Here is a 15,441-nt window from a genome sequence, read left to right on the forward strand (position 1 = left end):
CAGGGATTAGCACGGGGGACTCTCTGCCTGGGTGAGCTGCAGGGTGGGAGCTGGGTATGGAGCCAGAGTTTCAGGCCACCTGGCCAGTGAGGGAACGCCAGCCACCACAGACTAAGAGGAAGCTCCTCGTCCGGGTGGGTGGGGATCTGCACGGATGGGGCTGGGCTGGGGGCCAAGCAGCCTGGAATCTGTGGCTCAGAGGTGCCCCTATGCAAGGCTGGCACTCAGGGGGCTTGGTGGGCGTGGGCTCCACAGTGCCTGGCAAGCAGGGCCCCGAGGGAAAGGTCACAGACAGACAGGGAGTGACAGGACAGCACAGCTCCAGGATGCCCAGACGGAGGCAGGGATTCCCCGGGAGCTGACGTCACATCCAACACACGTCACACATTCAACCACAGTCCGATGTGTCTCTCAAAGGAGGAACAGACTTCTCTTTCTTATTGGGTTGCTGGTCTGCCCANCAAGCAGCCTGGAATCTGTGGCTCAGAGGTGCCCCTATGCAAGGCTGGCACTCAGGGGGCTTGGTGGGCGTGGGCTCCACAGTGCCTGGCAAGCAGGGCCCCGAGGGAAAGGTCACAGACAGACAGGGAGTGACAGGACAGCACAGCTCCAGGATGCCCAGACGGAGGCAGGGATTCCCCGGGAGTTGATGTCACATCCAACACACGTCACACATTCAACCACAGTCCGATGGGTCTCTCAAAGGAGGAACAGACTTTTCTTTCTTATTGGGTTGCTGGTCTGCCCAAGAGAACCGAGACACTGAGTTTGGGTTTTGGCAAAGCTCTGGACCCAGTCGTGGGATTCCTGGATGGGAAAAGGGGCAGAGACCCACTGTGTGCCAGGGGCCACAGCCCACGTTGGTAGAGCCAGGACAGGCAGAGCCCCAGCCCCACCGTGTGTGCTGCTGCAGGTGCCCACCAGCCTCCCACGCCCCCAGTCACAGGGTACTGGCACCAGTGTGGTTGCCACCGTGTGTTTATTCAAAGCGTGCAAAGCTGAACACTCGAGCGCAAATTTAACTTAGGATCTGCCTGTGGCCCCGAGGTGGCGTGTGAAGATGTTCTGCTTGGCTAAGGAGCACCTGGCCACTCAGACCAGCCCGTGGATCTGAAGAGCTCGTGGCATGGGGTGCTCACTGGAAACTCCTCACCTGGGGACCAGCATGCCTTGCTAAAGAATAAAGCAAAAATCATAGTGGTCTGGGGGCAGGGAGTGGGTAACAGAAACTATCATGCCCTCCGGGGCTCTTTGGGGGTGGGGTGGAATGTGACAGAGGAAGGCTGGGGGGATGACTGCTGGCCTGCAAGGAAGGGTCCTCTATCTCCTGGGAGGTAGGGGTGGGTCCTCAGGGAGCCCTAGGGGATCCCAGAGCCTGGCACAGAGAGGCCCAGGGGGATCCCAACAGGATGAACCACGGCCAGAGACAGTGGGAAGTAAGAGTCGCAGCATCTCTGCAACTGGTCAGAGCGAGTGGTCAGGCTCGGGTGCAGGGCCCGACTGGGTCACTGGCCGAGACAGGGCCCAGCTGACCAGGCCTTGGGACTTTCTGGGCCTGGGAGGCCTGAAGCGGCAGAGGCAGTCTTTTCAAGGGGCTCATGGGATCTGGGACTTCTGGAACTCTTGGGCAGAGGGCAAGGGCAGTTTCTACAGGGAATTCTCTAGGGAAGTCTAAGTTATTAGAAGCGGCTGAATAAGCAGGGTGTGGGGATGCTGTCATCACTGGTGTGAGCGGGTGGCCCTGGGATGTCACTGCCACAAGTCCCCGGCTGCGGCCCCATTGTCATTCTCGTGGAACTTGTGCAGGTGATCGGCAAACCTGTGGGGCACAGAAACCTTTGCTGTGATCAAGTATCAACAGGAGAGAAGTGTGTGTGTATGTGGGGGTGGGGTGGGTGGGAGGCATAGGGATCCCCAGGGGTTGTGCGCCCTGTGACGGGGTGGTTGAGCAGAGTGGGCACGTGGGGGCGGTGGGGGGACCCGGGTGGAGGGCGGTGGTGGGGGGGGGCCGGGGGAACAGAGGACAGATGAGCTCCGAGCGCTGCTGGGGCTCCACGGGGGCCTGTGGTGGGACTCAGCAGGTGTCCTCACTTCTTGGCGCAGAAGGTGGTGCAGTCCCTCTCCACGCTCTCGCTCCAGGCCAGCTTGTAGAGAACCTGGCCGGGCGAGACCCCATGAGCCACCTGTCCCGCAGGCCCCGCAGCCCTGGGGAGACTAGCAGGGTCAGGGCACCCCGAGCCCTGGGGTCAGGGTGGGAGCTCAGGCGAGCCATATAGGGGCCATCTTGGCCGTGGCCCCGCTGGGGCTGGGGGTCTCCGAGGCTGGAGCCCTGCGCAGCCAGCCCTGTGCTCTCCGCTACCCCAGCTCATGTAGCATCACTAGGTGGCCGAGTGTGCTGTGCCTGCTAACAGGAGGGCCCCTCAGCACCTGAGCAGATTCACTTCAGAAGGTCCCTTCCTTGTGCAGCCCACCTGGCTGTCCCTTAGAGGAGTTAGTGAGACCCTCAGACTCCCAACAGCAGCCCTCCAGTCCATCAAGCCCGTCCAGGCTCAGGCCCTGGATGGAGTAGGCCAGGCCTCTTCCTCGCAGGGCAGGGCTGCTGCCCTAGCCAGAGGGCCCAGTGTGTGGGCTTGTCACCCCAGGGTGGGCTGAGGCCCTCGAAGGGGAGAGAAGTGGCAAAGAGCAGATGGTGAGGCTTGGGAATGGCCTGGGTGCCAGGTCACAGCATTAGGGTCCCTTTTGTCCTGGGAATTGGGGGTATGGTGAATGCTCCCCGACTGCCGGCCAGATGCTCACCAGGAAGACCAAGCAGTGCAGGAACAGTGTGTAGAAGAAGCCGATGGTGCGTGCCATCTTGTTCGAGAGAACCAGCCGCCCCTGAGAACGAGAGGTGTGGGGTGGGCATGGGACAGGCCTCACCCCCTCCGGCAGGGCTGCCTTGGGCTCCTGCGGAAGAGGCCCCGGGGCAGCAAGGGCGGGGAAGGGAAGGCGGTTGGTTCCCATTCCACTGCATTGGCTGGGAGCTTGGGCTCCAGGAATTCTAGGGAATGGCCCCCCGCCCGCAGCAGGATTCCGGAATCTACCACAAATGGTGCTCTGAGAGGAGCTGACCCAGAGGGGAAGGTACCCTGTTCTGGGTCCTACAGCTTCTCTTGGTAGGGCATGTGAGGGGTCGGTGGCATCCCTGGGGCCCCTCCAGGCTAGGCTGGAGGGCACAGGTGAGGGGTCTTACCATGCTGAGTGTGGCCTTGTCCCAGGGGCTGAGGCTCAGGTACTTCCGCTGCCGCTCCTGAGGTGGGAGGGATAATGAGGAGAGAACCCCGAAGGACGCCGCAGCCTGGGCTCACTGCAGAAGGGACCCTGAAGAATGCTGGGGGGCTGCCAGGGGCCTCCCTGTGCCCAGTCCTACTCTGCATGATGCCCCAGGCTGCACCTAGGGACAGCTGCCTCCTGCTCTCGGTGGTAGCCCCTTCTGCCCTGGGACAGTCTTTCTGGGCAGGGCTTCTGTGGCCTGGGAGGTGGGGGAGGGGAGTCACGATGATGCGGAGGCTACTGCAGGGCACTGCCACCTCTGCCCTTGCTCAGCTGCCTGTGCCCCCAGGGCGTACACCTGGGGTAGTTCATTTGCTGTCATGCACCCTCACTTAGTCATGAGGCAGGCGTTTCTAGAACTCTGGGCCTGTCCGAGGTGGACCCTAGGCCTTCATGGCACTACTGTGGGCACGCAGGCTGCCCTAGTGGTCTGCTGTGTGGGTGCAGCCAGAGCCTGGGCCTGCCTGAAAGGATTGGGGCTGGCGGAGTGGGGAGTAGGGGAGGCTGAGGCCAGGAGCGTGGGTGGCTTCCCCAGATGTCCCTGCCCGGTCTGGCCTGGAGTTAGCCTCACACACCCTCTTGCTGAAGGAGGAGAAGGGGTCCAGGCGCTCCTCATACTGGGATGAGTACCGAAGCTCTGTGTCGTCGCTGCCGCTGCCCTGTGGGCGGGGGGAGGAGAGACCAGTTGCGGGGGCCCAACAGAAGGCCTGGGCAGAGGGACAGCAGGCTGACAGGGTCACGCGGGAGCCTGAGCAGCACAAGGAAGGTGGGGAAGGGGGGCCACAGTGACGGTGAATGTGGCTGGGGACAGGAGTCCAGGGGCACTGCCCAGGGTCAGAGTTCTCCCACGAGGTCAGGGCCTCAGTGCCTCAGGGTAGGTACTGGAATGTGTCACAGAGACAGGGCTGGGCCCCATGCGAGCGGGTGGGCTTGGAGGGGGTTCCATGGGCGTGTGCGGGGTGGCTGAGGGGAGCAGACAGACATGCACCTGAACCACCTGAGGAAGCCCAACCAGCCTCCTCTGTGTTACCTGTTTGCACAGAGCATGGGCGCCCTCTGGTGGCCAGAGAAGGGCACCAACGGGTGAAATTGGGGCTAGTGGCTGAGGGTCTGTCTCCCAGAGACCCCCAGCTGGAAGTGTGACGGTCGAGCCCTTCTACTGCCCGCCAGTGTCTCCACAGTCACAGAAGGCTTTCCTTGCATGAGATCCCCCTGTGAGGGCTGAGCGAAGCCAGGGGCAGCCCTCCTGGGCTCAGAACAAAATGAGTAGTTTTCTGCTCTGTTCTGTTTTTTTGGGGATGTTGGACCAAATTCTGGTGTGGTTTTCCAACAGCCGTCAGTGCGTGTCCCCTGCCTCTCAGTGCACCTCACTCCCTCCTGGCTGGTTCTGATGGATGAACCTCTCCACCAGGACTCCCACTGTGGGGGTCTCCCCAGCTTGGGTGGATGCCTGGCAGGCAGAGGGGCTCAGGTGGCTGGGTGCTGCCCAGCAGGTCCCTGCCTTGGAGTGCTGGGCCCCCTCTCCCCCCGCCTGGGGTCCGTGGGCTGCAACTGCGGAGAGCACTCACCCGGCCAGGGTAGCTCTGCAGGAACTTGATTTTCTCAAAGAGCTTGATGTTGTCCGCGCGCAGGCTGTCCAGCTCACTCTGCAGGGCTTGGATGGTGTGCTGGGCCATGCGGTTCTCCTGCGGGAGGCAGGGCGGGTGGGCAGGCGGCCTCTTTGACCTACTGAGACCCTGTTCTCAGCTTTTAAAAATTATTATTGACATAGAATGCAAATAATGTAAACATGACTTTTAAGTTCACAATTCATTATTTCTTTTTTAGTGTCTTCAGCATTCTATCCCCACTACTCCCGGAACACCTCATCACCCCAGTAAGAAGCCTTGTCTGTCAGCTGTCCACTGCCCACCCCCCCCCCACCCCCCGCCCCAGGCAGCTGCTACCCCACCTGCTGGCTCAGTGCCTCCGCCTGCTCTGGACACCTCATGTAAAGGGAGTCAGACGCTGTGATTTTAATGTTTGCCAATCCAGGGGCAGAGCGAAATGGGATCTCAGCTTTCAGCTTACTCAAGTCCTTAAATAGGCTTTTCCTTCACATCGTCAAACATTCAAACAGGACTGGAACAGGACATGGCAGGATGGTGATTCCCCCCAGATTAAACACAGAATTACCGAGTGAGCCAGCAATCCCACTTCTGGGGATACAGCCCAAAGGACTGAAAGCAGGGCCTTGACGAGATGTTTGTAAACACACGTTCCCAGCAGCTTTAGGCGCAGTGGCCAAGAGGTGGGCGACCCAAGTGGTCGCCGACAGAGAAACAGATAAACGAGGGTGGTCCGTCTGTGCGATGCAATGAGACTTAGCTAAAGTAGACAGAAATGCTGACACCTGCTACAACGAGGAGAAAGCTGGAGGACACTGTGCTGAGCGAAATAAACCAGTCACAAAAAGGCAGATACCGTGTGATTAGGCCCTTGGGAGGCACTTAAAAGTGGTCGTTCAGAGAGACGGAGGGCAGGGCAGGGCGTCAGTGTCCGAGGGCGCAGAGTCCCAGGCTGGGAAAGGGTTCTACAGATGGTGGCGAGTGTACTTCATGCTACTGAACTGCACACTTAAAAACGTTTCAGATGGCAAATTTTACGTTATATGTGTTTTTGCCTCAAATTTTAAAAGGTACGTGATCAAAAGTCTAGATTTTTAAAGTAGAAGGTGGAACACTTGACACTTTTTTCTCTCCCATCCGATTTAGTCTGCAGGTCTTCTTTTAAGGGCTGCACAGCATTCCAGTTTCCTCGGTCCACGGGCCACGGGGTGGGGTGTGTGGGGGTGTGTGGGGGTTTGTGGGAGTGTGTGGGGGACGTGTGGGTGCTCCCACCCACGGCCTGTGGGGGCAGCTGCGAGGGGAGTATCCCTGGCCAGCCCTCCTGTGAAGCCTCATGGACCTGGGTCACAGGGGGTCCCCTTGGATGGGGCCCACTCTTGTCACCAGACCAGCACAGGGTCTGGCCTGCAGGGGGTGCTCAGTGAATGTCCCCCTGCCCCAGTCTGAGCCTGGAAACCCCGCAGGCGGGGAACTGGGAGTTTGGAGAGGAAGGGTCTAGAACTTCCATCACCAGGGCAAGCAGTGGCTCCTGGAGAAGAACAGAGCCCTTCCTGGCTCATGTCCCTCCTGGGAGGATGGTCAGGGGGACTTGGCTCTGCAGGAGACGGGGTTCGCAGAGTCCCCAAGGCCAGGATGGTGCCACCTCTGGGTGTTCCCCTGGTCTGTTGCTGGGCCCTCCGCAGTCCGGATCTAATGGGGACACCCTGGAGGCTTTACAAGAAACTGTGTGCTCCTGCTCCTTTGACTCGGCCCCCGACCCTCTCTCGTTCCCTGTCCCCTACTCCTCCAGGGCCACCGCTCTCCTGCTGGTGCCCAGTCACCACCCACGCACCAGCAGCACCTGCGCGGAGGTGCCTCACGTTAAAGGCCCAGATGCCCTGGGACCAGGCACCTCTGCAGGCCGCCCCTTCCTCATGGTGCCCCTCCAGGGAGGCTGCCGGCCCACTCTCTCAGCCGCAAAGAGCCCCGTGGCTTCTCTAGATGGTTCATCTCGTGGCTTCTCTCGTGGCTTCTCTATCGGTCTCAACAGACCCTCCTGTCTCCAACCTGCCGCCTCGTCTCCACACCCACCATCTGGTTCGTGTGGTTCTTCGTGGATGGCGGCAACCACTCCCCAGCCACCGCCTGGGGCCAGGCTTCCGTCCTGAGCTGATCCTCGGACTGGTCCTCTGACCCCCAAGCTGGCAGTGTTGTTCCCTGGCTTAACTCCTGCACTGGTGCCCTAACCTGCTGGTGAGGCACTCGCCTGGCAGCTCTGTCTTCCCATTGCAGCCCTGAAGTGACCTGGAATGACCTGCCCTCCCGCTGGCCTGTCCCTCGTCTCTGCTCAGGTAGTCACCTCCACCTGGGATGTCCAGTCACCTCCACCTGGGATCTCCTCTTTCAAAGCCCAGTGTGGCACAGCCTCCTCCAGGAAACACCCCCTGACTACACAAAACAAGTCTAGTCCCACTGCAGTTCATGGGCTGTGACACATCTGTTCCCCCAAGCCTGAGTGTCCCCCACTGGGTCTTCAGACCCAAGGGGTGTAGGGGAGGGAAGCCCGTGACTCACAGCCTCCAGCTCCTGGTTCCGGGCCCGGAAGCGCTCCCGCTGGCTGGAGATGATGGAGAGCAGAGAGTCTACCTGGCCCTCGGGGAGGGTGCCGCTGGCTGGGGCCGAGGGTCCTAGGAGGGAGAGGACAGTGTCTTGGGGTGGCAGGAGTCAGAGCCTAGCGGGGGCCCTTAGGTTCGGGGGTCCCAGTCCCAGTCCCAGAGGAAGCTCTGCCTGGGGGGCAGGGAGGGGTAGAACGGGAGAAGAGGGGCCCTGGGAGGGGAGGCCCCATCCACGCTGTCGGAAGGCTCCCCCGAAGCCCCCACTCCGTACTCTGTACTTGGATCGCAGACCCCGCATCTGTCGGACTGGGCCCCCAGCTCCAGGGCAAGCACAGGGACTCTGAGGGCGCTGGGAGGCGGTGAGGCTCTCCCACCCTGGGTTCTGGCCTCCGCACTGCAGGAGGCCGCCTCCCTTCCAGCGCTGGGAGCTCTCTGGCTGCATTTCCATGCCAAGGCCTTCCTGGGGAGCTGGCCCCCACCCACCAGCCCTCTACAGGCCACTGGCAGGGTCAAAGGGCATCAGGCCTCAGGGGGCAATATGTCAGGCTGAGGCCTGGAAAGGCAAGTGGGACCAGGGCTCCAGCTGCACCACCTCCTCCCCCTTGTCTGCCCCTGGCTGGCCCGTGGCTGCACGGGTGGGCTGGGTCGGCCCCTCCTCACCATAGAACAGGGCTGTGGCCTCTTTGATGGGCTCTGGGATCTTCTCCAGGCCGTGCTCAGCCGCACCCTGCAGTGAGGAAGAGGTGGGGGAGGCACCTTCACATGCGGCATTGAACATCCTTCCAAGATGCCAAGTGAAGTAGGGGCAGGGAGCAGACGGGCTGGTCTGGTGGCAGGGGTGGGCATAGCGACGGCCATAGGAGGGCCTGGAGAGGCCGCCGCGCGTGGGCCACCAGAGCCAAGGCAGGGTGACCCTGCCTGCCAGCCAGCCTGCTGCGTGTCCTGGGCCAGTCCAGCTTCCCCCCTGAGCCCCTTTCTTCATTTATAAAGTCGGGGGGGGGGGTGACGCGATGACCTCCAAGGGCCCTTTGGGCTCCAGCCGCCCATGATCTTGAGGCCTCAGGTCTTCTTGCTGTGAGGTGGGTGGTAACCCTGGCCTTGCTTCTGTCCAGAGCTTCAGGGCAGACGTCCGAGCTCGTGTCTGCCTCTCTGCCCTGCAGCCTGGCCTCCTGAATCAGGCCTTCAGGTGATGTGAACAGGTAAAACCCAGAGGAAGAGCCCTGAGCAGGTGGTGAGGGGGAGGGAGTAGGGGGTGGGCTCACCTCGGCATCTGGCCGCTGAATGGACTGGACGGTGCTGAGGTCTTGCTCCAGGCGGGCGATCAGTGCCCTCTGCTCAGCCACTGTGGCCACGGCCTCGGTGACGTGGACCTGCAGCTCTGCACAGCGCCCTGTTGCCAAAGGAAGACGTGGTCATCAGAGGGAGCTTGGTGGGACCCCGGTGCTGTTCCCCCACCTGCCTCTCCAACCTCCAGCCGGTGAGCAGGACTCCCTGGGAGCCTCAGGGAAGTGCCAGCGGCTCCTTCTCCACTTCCCACTGCCCACAGGACCACCATCAGAGGGGTCAGCTGGGTCAGGGGCACTGCTGGCCCCAAGAACTCTCTACGCCCACAAAATTGCCCGGGTAGGGGAAGGTGCACAGGTCAAGGATTTAGGAGGAGCGGGTTGACTCTGGCCCTGCCATGACCAGCTGGGTGAGTCTGGCCAGCTGCTCCCCTCTCCAGGCCTCACTCTGCCTCTGGCACCAGGGAAAAGAGGTCAAACACGAGCCCCAGTTTTCTCCCAGGCTGCTGCCCTGGGTCAATGCCCAGAGGGGGCCTCGGGGGTTGCATAGGTGGAGAGAGGTGTGGGAGGTGCGGGGGTGGTGTGAGGGGCCCCACCTCTGGAGCTGACACCTGTGGCCTCTCACCCAATTGTCCCCAGTACGTTGGCGGGGATGGGGTGGAGCCCCAGGAACCCCTGGAACCACAGCCATGTCCCTCTCTGCTCCGCCCAAGTACCAGCTGACTTTACCACAAAGCAAATCCAAAATAATTCTGTGTGGAGACGTTCCTGCCCTTTTGGGAGGTGGGAGATGTTGGGGTGGCCTCCCAACCGGGCCCCTGAGGGAGCCTTCAGCAGCTACTGGCACGGATGACTGTGGTGGCCCGAGAGCTGGGCGGCCCGGAGTGCCAGCTCTGCCTCTGCTTCTGGTTGGCTGTGTGGCTCTGGGCAGCTGAACTGCTTGGTCTGGGTCGACCTTGTAAAATGGCGAGGACAACAAACCTTTCTCAGGGCCCTAGAGACAGAGGCCCAAGCCTTGAGGCACAGGATGCCACCCTTTGGGGGGGGGGGGTGTGTGGATGGCATGGCCACCAGGGGGCACTGTGGCCTCAGAAATGTCCCAGAAGGTCCCAGGCTGTGCAGTGCCAGACGGGCTCTGAGCCTTCCTGGTGGACTCACCCCTCAACATGCATCCGGGGGGGGGGGGGGGGGGGGGGGGGGCGGCGCATGTAACCCAGGCCTGGCTGGGCTAGGCCCCTGGCCAGGGCAGGGGCACCGGCTTCACCCCTACCTACCTTCTCCATCTCCTAGGTGCCTGCTGTATGCCAGGCCCTCTACACACCTCACAACAGCCCAGTCAATCCCGATGGATGATCCTCAGAACTGAGGCCAGACCCTGGGGTGCCCACCCCAGCCACGTCCGAGCCCTTCCCCAGGGAAGGCCCTGCTGGTTCGGAACCTGAATGGATTCCTTCCTTCAGGTATCACTGACCCCTTTTTGTACCTGGCAAGCAGGTGGTGTTGGCAGAAGTGAGGGGTCTGAGGCAGGGCTGGGGTCTGGCCTGCAGGAGCTTCATGCAGACCCTGTGGGTGAGAGGCCCGAGCCCCGGAGCCCGCTGGCCTGGGGTGGAGCCCTTGGTGCCAGGCCTGCGGGACTGTCGAGTCACCTTGACGCATGACTCGTGCTGAGGAGGAGAGGTGGACAGAAGGCGTGGTGAGAGGTGGGAGAGGGACCCTGGGAGGGGACAGTTCGGTTTCGGCCACTGGGTATCCATAAGGACGGCCGCAAACAGGAGCACTTCCAGAAGTGTTGGGACCGACCCCGTGGGGGTGGGCAGACAGGCCCCTGCACCAGTGCAGGGGGTGGAGCCCAGAGAAGGCTCAGGTGAGAAGCACCCCGCTTTCAGGGATGGGGCCCCCAGGGACAGGGGACAGGGCTGAGGGGGAGAGCCTGTGAGAGGTGGCCCAGCGGGGTGAGCCCTGTCCTCCGAGGCGTGCATGCGGCATGGCTCATAGGGAAGCACGGTGAGGGTTGGCTGGGATGCTGTGAGATGCCAGCATTTTACTTTGTCACTGGTCACAGCCAGGACCCTGTGGCAGGAGTGACTTGCAGCCCCTGAAGCCATCTGTGGGCATGGGGGAGACATGGGGTGCCCAGACTGGTTTTTCTGTGTATTTGCCTCTGCGCTGTGGTTAAGGAGGTGGGCATACAGGTCCCTGACAGCAGACTCTCGCCCTGGGCAGCCCAGCCAGCTGGTGCCTGACACTCGGTTACGCAGGCCTGGGGAGCCTGCCGCTGCCGCAGCCGATGCTCCCACACACGGGGTTAGCGCTGAGCTGATCTCTGGGGGTGCAGGCCCAGTGTTGGGGTAGCTATCCCTGAAGGGGTGGTACTGGGTGAACTGAGGGCTGGCCGGCTGCCATTCATAGCAGACATGGAGCATGGCTTCCCATGAGTCCCAGCAAAGAAGCTGGGCGCGGGAAGGAGACCCGAGGAAAGCTGGACATTGTCTGGGAGGCCAGCTGGATCCCAGCCATGACCTGTCGTTCCATGCTGGGGGGATGAGGCAGCCAGGAGGCTGACCACGTGGGCACCCCTGATGGAGGGGGTGCCTCCTCTGGGCTCGGCCTCCCACCTGGGGAAGGGGAGAGCAGCAGCGTGGTTTGGCTCTAGGACTTCGAGGAGCTAGAGGAGCAGCTAAGGGAGCCTGTGGGGCGGGGGGGGGGGGGGAGCTGGACACGTGGGCCTGAGGCTGGAGATGTGGACAGGTGAGAGCTCCCTGCCTAGGGCTCGCTGAGCACTGCCCTCTCGCCCCTGCCCCGTTCCGTCCCAGCAGACGTGGAGCGCATTGAGAGCTGCGGCGAGAGTGGCCAGAACCTCCTGGGCTGCCCACATGCTCAGAGGTGACCTGGAATACACCGGGAAAAGAGGAGGCAAGAGGCAGGATGGAAATTGAGAGAATATATTAAGGTACCAAGTTGGATAGGGACCACCCATGGGCAAGGAGGGGTCACCGGTGCCCCAAGAAAGGCTGCATGAGGCCCTGGCCAGGTAGCACAGTTGGTTAGAGCACCGTGGAGCCTACCCCAAAGATGCGGGTAGGCTCCCTGGTCAGGGCACATAAAAGAAGCAACCAAGAAAGATGCATGAATAAATGGAATAACAGGTGTTTCTCTCTCTCTCAATTCAATTAAAAAAAGAAAGACTGAGTGAGGTAAGGGCTGGATTGAATCTGCTGGTGAGAATTTGGTCCAGGGAGTGGTGGGGCAGGAAGCAGTAGGGGTGTGGAGGAAGGACCTGGGGACCACTCTGGACAGAGGCCCCACGGGGTTGCAAGATGGGCAGAACCTGGTGGAAGGGGCGGGCTCAAGGGGGAGGGTCTTCGGGAGTACAGAACACGCAGTTGGGAAGTGGAGAGAGAACTGGCCTCTTCAAGGTGGCAGGGCCCTTGTGAGATGGGCCCACGGCAGCCTCCGATCCTTAAGAAAGTCCACAGAATTACGCCATTCTGGGAGAGTCTGAGAAGGTTCCCTAAAGGATACATTTCACAAGGGGGAGAACCATCAAAGCAAGGTCAAGGTCAAGAGTTAGAAGGCTGGACTATGACCTAAGGTCAAGGCACCATTTCTGACTGCAGACTGATTAAATGCAGACCCTTATCACGACTTGATGTATCACAATGGAAAGGCCTGGGGCATTGTGTCCACAGCTTTCTTAAGGGCAGGGGCTCCTCGTTATTCAATCAGCCGTGGGCCAGCCAGGCAGGCGCTCTGGAGTGGCTCCAGGTACACCATCTCTCTGTGGGGAGAGATCCGAGGGGAGCTGAGCTGCCCACACACCACCCCGTCCCTGCCTCTGCACCCGTCCGTCCCCGCAGGTGGCCAGAGGTGAGCGCTGAGCACTCCCCAAGCCCACAGGCGCCAGCCCATCACTCCCGTGCAGGGGGTCCCCCAGCGGGTGCCCTCTGTCCTGCAGCATCAGCCTCTTCTTCCCACCGGCACGGAGCCAAGCTCTTCTTCCGCCCAACTCTCCCTCTCGGCGCCACCGCCCCCTTCAGCAAACTGCCTGAAGGAGCCGTCTATTCTGTGTCCACTTCTCTAAACCCTCGCAGACTCAGATGCCACCACGTCAACTGCCCTTGCCACGGTCGCACGTCGCTGTGTGCTCAGCCCTCGTCTTGCTGACCCATCTGCGCCGGCTTCCCGGTCCCAGTGACCTCCAGGGCCTCCTGCCCTGCCGGCCACTCCTTCTCGGCTTCCGGTGAGCAGCTCTTCTCCCCCAAGCTGTGAACTCTGCTGCCCCAGGCACTGCGCCTGCACGCGTCTCTCTTCCCTCCCAGTTACTCTGCCACCTCGAGTGCCACTGACACCGATGACTCTCCAGTGCATATAGCTCCAGCACGCCCCTGTGCCGGGGCTCACTCTCTACTGGGGTGTGTCACTCAAACTTAACAGGGACAAACTGAAGCCTGATATCGTCCTCCCCCCACTGCCCTCCCCAGTCTGCTTCACCGCTGTGCACAGCTCCCGGATGCAAGGCCATCCTGCAGAGGTCCAGACCTAGCCCTTGCGGGGTACCCACCTTGTCTCTCACTTCTTGCATTTAATCTGTCCCAAGTCCTACTTTTGGCTCTACCTTCAAAGTACATCCAGAACCAACCCCTTTTCGGCGCTGCTGCCACTTGGTCCAAGTCACAACCTGTCATCTCAATGATGGCAACAGCCTCCTCACTGGTCCCCCTTTCCCACCCTCACCCCTAAAACCGAGCCATACAGCAGCAGCCAGAGAACCTTTTAAACAGCAGGATCAGATTGCACTCTGCTCAAACCCTCCAGCGGCCCCCACATCCCTCCATGCAACAGCACAGCCCCCGCCACGGCCCCCGAGGCCCCACCAGCTCCGTGTCCGCCTGGTCTCTCCAGCCTGCTGGTCTGTCCGTGGTGACTTTGCTCCAGCTACACCGGCTCCTGGCACATATGTGCCACAGGGCCTTTGTACTTGCTGTTCCCTCTGCCTGGAATGTTCCTCCCCTGGATCCACATGGTTCATTCCTCGCCTCTGACAGACTGTTCAGGCGTCACCTGCACCACGAGGCCTAGCCCACCCACCTGACTGAACACTGTAACCTGCCCACTTGCTTCCGCAGGGCCCCCGAGCTTATCTTTCTCCCACAACATTTACCACTGTCAAAGCCACTGTGTCATTTGCTCACTTATGATGTTTACCGCTTGTCTCCCCTTAGAAGGGAAGTTCCGTGTCTGTCCCCTGCAGTGGCCCCAGGGCCCAGAGCAGCACACGGGTGGCCCTTACTGTGCGTTAGCTGACTGGCTGAGTGGGTTCCACCCAGCAGGGAGGCATCGCTGGCTGGGCTCTGTCAGCAAGAGCCTGGCAGGGCCAAGCCACCTCTGCCGGTCCCACCACCCGATGTCGGAAAGAACAAGCCTCACCTGGAGCTGCCCCCTCCTGGCTTCGCTCTTATCGACAACGTGGTTCCGCACGCCCTTCCCCAGCACGGCACTTGTGGTCCCTCTGACATGCCTGTGCCTCTTTCAAGGCCACTCCCTGAAAGCCCTGCCCTTTCCCAAGGAGCTGACCAGATGCCCCACAATACCAATGAGGACCAGCCCAGGCTGGGCTTCTGCACCTGGCCTGGCGCATGTACCCAGCACAGAGCAGTTCTCAGTGGTTGTCTGCGGACCAGATCAGTGAGGGAGCTCAGTCACTCTGACCTCAGCACTACTGACACCTGGGCCAGGTCATTCTTTGTGGGTGTGGGGTGGACTGTTCTACCCATTGTAGGGTGTTTATCAGTGTCTCTGGCCACTCTCAAGATGCCAGTAGCACCCCTGTCCACTTGTGACAGCCCAAATGTGCTGTCCAGACATGGCTGAATGTGCTGAGAACAAAGTCACCCCTTGTTGGGAACCAAGGTCCCAGAGGATCTGGTCTCTTCAGACATGGGAGGCTTCTGGCTGTGGCTGTGAAGGGGCGGGGTTCAGCCTTGACAGATGCTTAACTTAGATGGGCCCCTAAGAGTGAACCACCTCTGTGGAAGGCACACCCTCTCCGCAAGGGCGAGGAGCAGGTTGGGACCTTCCTTCCTGTCTGTGACTGAGTCCAGGGGTGGCAGCCTCAGCCACCCCAGGAGCCTGAGACTCAAGTCTTCAGCAGGGGCTGAAGAGAGAGCTGCTGGGCGTGGGCGACTCGCTCCTGAGCTGTGAGGCTGGCAGCTGCGGGCTCTGGCGAACCTGGGGGACGCCTGGCCCTGCGCAGGCCCCTCCTGTGCTGGCACAAGGCGGAAACAACATTGAGTGGAGGCAGCTGCGGCAGCCACAGAACTTGACGAAGCATCCCCCGTGTGGACAGGCACAACAAGCACTTGCCGAGCACTTGCCACGGAGGCGAGGCCGGGCTGAGCAGCTCACGCACATTGCCGCTTAGGCATCTCAGCAGACCCGTGAGTCTGGCGTCGTTATATTCCCGTTCACAAGACGGAAACAAAGACTCAAAAAAGTGAAATTCATTCATTCTTTCAGAAAACATTTCCCGAGCACCATCTGAGACTTGCCCAAGGTCACCAGCTGGTAAGAGGTGCTGGGACTCTGACTCCAATGCCGCTGGACTGCAAGGAAGGGCCCCGATGCCCCCTACAGTGCATGGGGCGG

The 15,441-nt window shown here is 61.1% G+C and overlaps 1 protein-coding gene across 2 annotated transcripts in view; it reads right to left on the reverse strand.

The window, feature by feature from the left end:
• Positions 1-960: 960 nt before the first annotated feature.
• The window catches only part of CUX1 (cut like homeobox 1), a 364,975-nt gene continuing 350,494 nt past the window's right edge, over positions 961-15,441 (reverse strand). For both annotated transcript variants that reach the window (XM_037054847.1, XM_037054846.1), the window contains exons 15-23: positions 8,776-8,903; positions 8,174-8,240; positions 7,473-7,585; positions 4,881-4,997; positions 3,888-3,971; positions 3,233-3,289; positions 2,797-2,877; positions 2,092-2,156; positions 961-1,819 (exon numbers count right to left, since the gene is read on the reverse strand). In XM_037054847.1, coding sequence (XP_036910742.1) covers positions 1,750-1,819; positions 2,092-2,156; positions 2,797-2,877; positions 3,233-3,289; positions 3,888-3,971; positions 4,881-4,997; positions 7,473-7,585; positions 8,174-8,240; positions 8,776-8,903 — 782 coding nt within the window. In that variant the 3' untranslated portion in view covers positions 961-1,749. The remainder of the gene's footprint in view (positions 1,820-2,091; positions 2,157-2,796; positions 2,878-3,232; positions 3,290-3,887; positions 3,972-4,880; positions 4,998-7,472; positions 7,586-8,173; positions 8,241-8,775; positions 8,904-15,441) is intronic.

Source organism: Sturnira hondurensis, unplaced genomic scaffold (genome assembly GCF_014824575.4).
Source record: "Sturnira hondurensis isolate 20B ecotype Veracruz unplaced genomic scaffold, ASM1482457v3 Scaffold0008380, whole genome shotgun sequence".
Lineage (NCBI taxonomy): Eukaryota > Metazoa > Chordata > Mammalia > Chiroptera > Phyllostomidae > Sturnira > Sturnira hondurensis.